The 8,700-nt window shown below is 44.7% G+C and overlaps 1 protein-coding gene across 1 annotated transcript in view; it reads right to left on the bottom strand.

Moving 5' to 3' along the window:
- Window positions 1–2,283: 2,283 nt before the first annotated feature.
- The window catches only part of LOC128043939 (ectonucleotide pyrophosphatase/phosphodiesterase family member 7-like), a 36,857-nt gene continuing 30,440 nt past the window's right edge, over window positions 2,284–8,700 (bottom strand). Inside the window, exons 4-6 of the mRNA XM_052636372.1 lie at window positions 5,590–5,827; window positions 4,111–4,234; window positions 2,284–2,338 (exon numbers count right to left, since the gene is read on the bottom strand). Coding sequence (XP_052492332.1) covers window positions 2,284–2,338; window positions 4,111–4,234; window positions 5,590–5,827 — 417 coding nt within the window. The remainder of the gene's footprint in view (window positions 2,339–4,110; window positions 4,235–5,589; window positions 5,828–8,700) is intronic.

Below are 8,700 nucleotides of genomic sequence, written 5' to 3'. Positions count from 1 at the left end.
CTCCCCGGGAGAGCGTTCAGTCTAGCCGAGGGCCGGGTAATCCTTCTCGTTGTTCCAGCACTTTTTCGACAGTCTTTTTGGCAAGGCCCTACGGCAGAAGCGTCGTCCCTTGAGCCTTATCTTATCCCTCCCCCGACTCCTCTGGGACTTCGGCCTCAAGCCCAGCCTCGGGTGCGAGGGTGGGCTCAGGCCGACGCTGCCCTTTCCTCTCCTAGGCCAAGGGCGCTGAGGTAAAGGTGTTGGTTTGCACATTTACCTCAGCCCTGCCCCGTACACGGAGGGCTAGGAGAGACCGAAGAGGACAGCAGGCCCCTCCAGGTTGGTGGGTGGCAGTTTTAATACGTGAGGGAGCTTGCTTAAGAGGCTTGTGTTGGGCACCCAAGGTGAATAGACCCCCACAGCCTCCTGACAGAACCCTAACAGTGTATGTGGGGGCCTTCACAGGGTCCAGTCAGCACGTGGTCCAGTGTCTCCTCAGCGCCTCGCTCTCTCAAGGTTGCATTCCTGAAACAACTTCTACTGTGGGAACCGTGGGCAGGCCATATTTCTGAGGGCGGGAGAGGGATGAGGAGGCCCTGGGTGCAGCTAGGAGGCTCACCTCATTACCCAACCAGGCTCATTTGCCAGATGCTGAGATTTGAGGCAGAGAAGGGATTTATTCATGAGGCAGCAACTCGATATGAGGAAACAAACCTCAAATCTGCCTCCCTGTGGACGGGCAGGGGAGGGGCTGTGGGGTGTTTATGGACTAAAGAAGCAGGGTGGTTTGGCACCAAGGTGGGTGTGGAGTGAGGTGATTGGAAATAAGTAAAAGGTGAGGTCATAGTTGTTTCATGCAAGGGCAACTAAACTATAGGCTTCTTCATGAGACCATTGTTCAAAAAATAGCAGGTTCTGAAGGTGGAGTTTTTGACCCTTTGACGTCAAAGATCACCAAGCTCCCCCATGCCCAGTTGGAGGGTTGATGGTCCTAATCAGTCTTAACTGGCTTGAATTAGACACAGCTGACTCCAACTTCCTGGAAAACAACCTGGGTGAACATTTTATTGTTTAGGCTTGGGGGTATGTGAAAATCATTTGTAGCATCAAATAAAGTGAAGTTGAACAGTGGAGGCAGGCTATAGGTGTTATGGGTTTAACCATGATTACTCTGATTACATTGATTTCTCCCAACACAGATAGGAACCCTTGCTCCCCGAGACCCCAATTAGGATCTGTCTCTAACCCAGAGTCTTTAATTCACCAAATACTTTTTAAGCATAAGCTACGTTCCTGGTAGGGCTTCCCTGGTGGTTCAGTAGTAAAGAATCTGCCTACCATGCAGGAGACCCAGGTTCGATTCCTGGGTTGGGAAGATCCCCTGGAGAAGGGAATGGCAGCCCATTCCATTATTCTTGCCTGGAGAATTCCATGAACAGAAGAGCCTGGCAGGCTATAGTCCATGGTGTCGCAAAGAGCTGGACATGACTGAGCGACTAATACCTCACCTCATGTGCCTGGTACTATCAGGCACTGAGGATGCAACAGTGAGAAGAACCAGGAGTGGTTCCCTGCCATCCAGGGGCTCAGGGTTTCATGGGGGAAATAGGTATTGATCTACTTATCACACAAATAAATATAGAAGCACAATGGCAATATATACAGTGCCAGTGAGCACATGGAACTATGGGGGCTTACAGTGGGAACTTTGACTTTGCAGGGAAAGGAATCTGGAAGAAGAGTCAGAATGGTACACAGGTGGGGATGGGGAAGAAAAAAAAAGTTACTTCCATTTGACCTTATTATGTCTTGAGTAAAAAGCAGGACAGTGAAAGGCACTGGTGCTGCCCCTGGAGTTTGAACTGTGTTCAGAATCTAATAAGTTTACCTTCATAAATCTCTTGAAATAACTATTTGGAAGCATCTTGGGAGCTAATTTGTTAAATATACTTGCACAATGCAGTTGATGGGGACAGATGAGTCTTATTACCCCTTTCAGATGAGAAACACTTGAGCCCTGCTCGGCTATGAGAACGAGAGGAAAATTAATTCTAACTGAATGCGTTTGTTCTCTTATATCTGTTCTTCTACAAGAACCATGTGAGCACAGGATCTGACAAAAATTGTCTTTTATTCCATCAACAGTTGATTGAAGTAAAGAGTGTGAACTGTGGTTGTCACTGTGTTTTTACAAGGAATTAAAGGTTTCTGGGTCTGAGACATTGCATAAATCCTGAGTCACAGCATCCTGGGGTAGAAACATCTGATGTAAGATGATTGGATCTTGGTCCTGAAGGAATGATGTTAGAGCCCAGTCATGCATACTGGCTCACTTGTGCTGTTTTGGTCAGCTCTCTGCCTGCAGTGGAGAGTGGAAACCAATGGGAATGGGTCAAACTCATGAATACCAAGCTTTCTATTAACACACATAATAGCTATTAATTATCTTTCCTCTGAGGAACCAAAGGTCATACAGGGTCAATACCAGAGTAAGTGATGCTGCATGATGTTATACTAAGATATTAATAAATCTAGGCTTGTCTAGCCTCCCTGACACCATAGATGGGAGGCAGATTGTGGAAGGCCCCTGAGTGGGCCACACCACTGACCTGCACACAGACGATACCTGTATCTTTGTCTGTGGGCTTTTGGAAGGGACAAAGGTCATAGGTAATATATCTCACACCTGAGCTTGGAAGGATCAAGGCACTGAAGGGATTTGTAATGGCCTATGGACCTCACAGATGTGGTGTGTAGAGGTGTTAGTGAAGATTAGGTCTGCTATTGAACATAGAAAGTGAAAATTCCAGTGGTATTGATGTGGAGAGAAGCTTTAGGGTATATCTAAACAGTCCTTTCAGTGGCAGAAGACATGCATATATGCATACACTATAGTAAAGATTCAACTTCTGGATTTGAGACTTTCTTTAATAATGATGATGATGGTGATGGTGGATGATGAAAAACCGATACATTTTAACTATATGAAATGGTTATCTTTTAGAAATTATGCTGTGGGAATGACCATTCAATCAGTACCTTGAGGTTTTTCCTTTCTCTCTTCTATGGCTAATGGTTTCTGCAGAAAAGGACCAATTGATTTCTTTCTAAAATGTTGCTTCAGGGTATAGAGACTTTTATAGGTCATGTTTCAACTTATAGGAAAATTTTATAGTTCAAATATAAATTACATTAAATGTGGGCTTTGTAATGGAGTTAAGGTTAAGTAAAGTTCTGACTTTCCTTAGGCTGTTTATGGTGTTCAGGAGGCCTCCACACTGTTGAGACAGGAGCTCTTTGAAAGCAGAGGCATGGTCAGGATTGAGTGTCACATGGGATGTGAGAGGCTCAGTCTCCTGATGTAACTATGGAGATGTAGAAAGCAGTGTACCAGGGCCATCGAGTGCTTTTGTTGATGGCAGGACCAGTGCTATGGGTTGAACTGTGTTCCCCCGAAAGGATGTGTTGGAAGTCATGACCCTTGGTACTTAGGAATGTGACCTCATTTGGAAGTAGGGTCTCTGCAGGTGTAATTAAGTTAGGAGATCATACTGGAATACAAGTGGCTGTGAATTCCATGATTGGAGTCCTTTTAAGAAGAGAGAATGCCATATGAAGACAGATTCAGAGAGAAGCTGGCCACGTGATGGTGGACGCAGAGATTGTGTCTACAAGCTAAGGAATGCCAAGGATTGCTGGCAACCAACAGGAGCTAGTAGAAGCCAGGAAGACTTCTCCCCTACACATTTCAGAGGGATCAAGTGAATATCTTGATCTCGGACTTCTAGCCTCCAGTTCCACAAGACAAGTTTCTATTGTTGTAAGGCACTCCAGTATGTGGTGCTTTGTTATGGCAGTCCTGGGAAACGAATGCAACTGGAACATAGTTTTTGGTGCCCAGTGCAAAATGAAAATGGAGTCTTTGTTAAAAATCAAGATTTTTGAGATCAAACCAAGCTGGGGACTCTTCTGAGTCCTGGTCCCTGTACCACTGCCCAGACTGCAAGTTCACAAAGATATCCCTGGTTGTTGGGTCCTCAAAGTGCTGGACCCTGACACACTCAGAAAGTGGTTGAAATGGGTTATTACAGTGTGCACTGATCAATCACAGAAAACTCTCAGACTACTCACATCTTTTTCCGACAAAAGACTGTGAATGTCACACTAGCGACAAACAGAACCACAAGGACTCCTGTGACAACTGTGAGACCGATTGCTGTGTTTTGGAGAGCAGATGCCCTCTTCATCTCTGCTCCTGTTAATAAAAAATCAGATAGTTTTAAATGATCTGATTAAGAGGCTGCTCCTGGGTCTCTGGGAAGTTTCCTATCCAGGCACTGGTGAATATTAATTATGGAAACGAAATGTACATTTAACCCAAGAAAGTGCTCACTGTAGAGAAATCTCATAGGACAAGTCATTGAAAGCCGATTTACTAAATGACCTATTCGCCAAATGACCCATTTGCCTAACGACCACTTTGCCAAATGACCAATTTGCTAAAAGCCAATTTGCTGAAAATCAGTTGGTGGGATGTCCTGCTTATCAATAACGGATGATCAAACACACCTCATCCCAGGCTCCCAGGATTACATATGGGGCAGGTGTAGGGGCCAAAGAGTTGTAGCAAAACTCTAAAACTTAAAAAGAAATTCTCAATAACTTAGAGAATTGTCATTCATTTAGTTTTCTGCAGAACATCCTGCATTCACATGAAGATTGTGGGTCTAGTTTCAAGTTGCTCAGTTGTGTCCCCGACTCTGTGACCCCCATGGACTGTAGTCTGCAAGGCTTCTCTGTCCATGGTATTCTCCAGGCAAGAATACTGTAGCGGGTAACTATTTCCTTCTCCAGGGGAATCTTCCCAGCCCAGGAACCAAACCCAGGTCTCCCGCATCGGGCAGATTCTTTACCGTCTGAGCCACTAGGGAAGATGTGGGTAGTGGCTTGGCGGAAGGGAAGAGTGCAGGGAGCTGTTCCTTGTATTCCATTTCGATTGAGTGTGGCTGCTCTAAGCATCTGATAAATCACTGGGCACTAAGTCTCCCCACAGAAGAAATGCTGGTGAGTGTTTGTAAACAGCCGAATTCCCAGAGATGCTTCCTTTCTTCCTTTATATCACTGAGATTTAGTTTTTTGAAGTCTTAAGGATTCTCAACCTCATTTACAGGAACCCCTGCCCCCATTTCTAGCCATGAGAAGAGCACTAAAGCTTGTTCCTCTCCTGTGAGCAGCTTTCCTCTGGGTACCAGCATGCACAGAGTTGCTGAAGGAAGGCCACTTTTCAGAATCTACAAGGGGCCTCTGAGGGGCAGACTCTACTCTGAGGCTCAGAGGGATTATTGCCTTGTTTCCTTTATGGAGAGCCTTCCTTTTTGCCCCGTAGGCACTGTATAAAATGTCACCAACACAGTGAGGGATTTCCTCCTTCATCTGCTACCTGTTCACAGCTGCTGATGATAATCTTGTGCTGGGGGCACTGAAGCTGCCAGGAAACAGGATTGTTCTGCTTGATATTTCCCCCATTCAGAAAACCCCTTTTGGAATCTTCTCTATCTTAGGACAACAGGCCACACTACCAATCTCTTGGTGGTGGCTTTTGTGTCTCACCTGTTTGCTGGTCGTAAGTGTCTACCAGCATTTCCTGGGTGACTGTCAGGGAGCCATTGTGGGGCTCAGGGGTAACCCCCAGGAGCTTACACATGAGGGGGTAGATGTGGATGCTGTCAAAAGGCTCAGCCAGGTGATTCTTCTTGAAATCAGGCCCAAAAGCTCTGAATATAGTCTTCATGTCCATGTAGACATTATCAAAACCATGATCTCCTTTGTTGAAATATAGTATAATTCGCTGAAAAATAATAGCAACGAAACAGTCATTTAAGATTCCAGTCCTCTGAAAGAAAATTGCCCCTTAGTTAATTCCATAGTTGTTAGATCCAGGAAATCTTTGAGCGTTTAAATGACAAGGAAGGACACTTCTCTCTGCAGTGGCAGAGAGGAGCAGGAATGGAAGATCTTTAAGGAAGAGAATAAAGCTCACAACTGCCCTGGTGGCTCAGATGGTAAAGAAGCTGCCCACAATTTGGGATTCCTGGGTTCAGTCCCTGGGTCAGGAAGATACCTTGGAGTGGGAAATGGCAACCCACTCCAGTATTCTTGCCTGGAGAATTCTGTGGACAGAGGAGCCTGGTGTGTGGGGTCACAAGGAGTCAGACACTACTGAGTGACTAACACTTTCTTTTGCAAAGAAAAGCACACCTGTTAGAAACAGTAAAGGAGAAGGCAATGGCACGCCACTCCAGTACTCTTGCCTGGAAAATCCCATGGACGGAGGAGCCTGGTAGGCTGCAGTCCATGGGGTCGCTAGGAGTCGGACAGACTGAGTGACTTCCTTTTCTCTTTCCACTTTCATGCATTGGAGAAGGAAATGGCAACCCACTCCAGTATTCTTGCCTGGAGAATCCCAGGGATGGAGGAGCCTGGTGGGCTGCTGTCTATGGGGTCTCACAGAGTCAGACACGACTGACGTGACTTAGCAGTAGCAGCAGTAGAAACAGTAATAAGATAGTAATACTGATGGTCCTGATAGGTGCAAACATAGAGGGCTTGCTGTGCACCAAGAACTGTTCTGAATGTTTTATAAAGTGAAGGCTCTATCCTCGTCACTGCCATTTTACAGATGAATAACCTACCCTGAGTCATGTAGTAGCCAATGTTGGAGTAGGTATTTGAACCCAGACTGGGTCTAGAGCTAGGAGCATTTATTTTCTTTTTCAAAAATATTTATTTATTTATTTGGCTTCGCCAGGTTTTAGTTGTGGCACACTTCTAGTTGGGGCTTGTGGGGTCAAGGATTGAGTTTGGGCCCCCTGCATCGGGAGCTCAGAGTCTTAGCCAGTGAACCAACAGGAAAGTCCCCAAGTATGTTGTTTCTTATGGCACAAAATTGCGTATATGTTTTTTTTTGTGGGAGGTGGGGAGAGAAGGATTAAAGAAGAGGGTATCAAGACTGTAGGTAATTGTTTAATGAGTACTAGATAGACTTTTGTCTGACCCCTTTTCAAGTGACAAGGTAACATCAGTCACACCACAGCACTGTTTATATTTTCTTATTTTCTTGGGACCAACAGATACTCTGGCATGTCAGACATGTGATCTCTGGGTATTGAAAAGTTGGTCTCATAGTCTTGAGCCTGTCTGCTCAGCTCAGGCTCCCTCACCTGGCTAAAGAAACCAGTCCAAAGGCATTTGAGGCCATGCTGTGCTCTTGTGCTCAGTCACTCAGTTATGTCCAGCTCTGCAACCCCATGTAGCCTTCCAGGCTCCTCTGTCCATGGGATTCCCCAGGCAAGAATACTGGAGCAGGGTTGCCATTTCCTACTCCAGGGGATCTTCCCCACCCAGGGATCAAATCCATGTCTTGTGTCTCCTGCATTGGCAGGCAGATTCTTTACCACTGTGCCACCTGGGAAGAACTTGATGCCATGGGGCAGCCTGTTAAAAACAGTTAAGTGATCCCAGTAATGCCTTCATGTTCTTTGCAAGCTCCCTAATCCTAAGAGAGAAGAGTCACACCCACTCTGCTCTGCACATCAAGGCAGGCAGGTGGGTGGGAATATGAGCAGTGGACTCAATTAGAGCATTGAGACACAAAAGATTTTCAGTCTAACAGACAGTTTGCCAGAAGATTAAACTGATCACTGCATCCCATCCCTTAAACTATCTGGTTGGTCATGCTAGGAATATGACTGTCCAATTAAATGTCTTATCATCCCTCTCAAACTGTGACATCATTAACCAGGTTTACAAAGAGGTCAGTGCTATGGAAACTTCTTGGCAGGGCCTTTGCCCCCGGCCACTTGGGGGCTTGCAAAATACCAGTTAAGTTTTGCATTTTACTGTAAATGTTTCCACCAATATTAAACAATAACCTTATGAGCTTTCCCAGACCTGTTATACTCTGGACTTTCAGCAACCTAAGAGTATACAGATTGCAAATGTAATTATGATGTTTGGCTTCTGTTCATAGCCTTAGACAAGGATTCTTCAGGTTGTACCTGAGACAGTCTTCTGTCATGTGATATTGAAACATCACTGAAACTTTGTTCTGTCATGAATTACTGGTTGGTAGTTTTTAAAAAAAGACCTCATGTATGTCTCACAATTAGCATTGATTTTGGTATTTTCTTCTTTAGACTTCTTTTTTTTCATAACAGCTGTGTTGAGATATAATTCATATACAATGCAATGTATTCATTTAAAGTATACGATTCAATGGTATCTAGTGTATTCACAGAGTTGTGAAACTATCATCACAATCAATTTTAGAACACTTCCATCACCCCAAAAAGACAGCCTATACCCTTCAGCAGTTACTCCCCAATCTCCCTACAACTTCCTCTGGTCCTAGACAACGACCAATCGATGCTCCATATCTATAGATTTGTGTATTCTGGACATTTCATTGAAATGGAATCATACAATATGTGGTCTCTCCTACCTGACATCTTTCACTGAGCCTTGTGTTCTCAAGGTTCATTCAAATGATAATGTGTTTCAGTACTTCAGTTCCTTTTAATGGCTACATAGTATTCCACTGTATGGCTAGACCCTGTTTTGTTTATCCATTCATCAGCTGATGGGCATTTTGGTTGTTTCCACCTTTTGTTTATTATGAATAAAGCTGCCATGGGCATCTGTGTATAAATTTTTATGTGATTA

Source organism: Budorcas taxicolor, chromosome 2, assembly GCF_023091745.1.
Source record: "Budorcas taxicolor isolate Tak-1 chromosome 2, Takin1.1, whole genome shotgun sequence".
Classification (NCBI taxonomy): domain Eukaryota; kingdom Metazoa; phylum Chordata; class Mammalia; order Artiodactyla; family Bovidae; genus Budorcas; species Budorcas taxicolor.
Note: the sequence above shows the minus strand (reverse complement) of the source record. Positions and strands in the feature narration are given on the sequence as shown.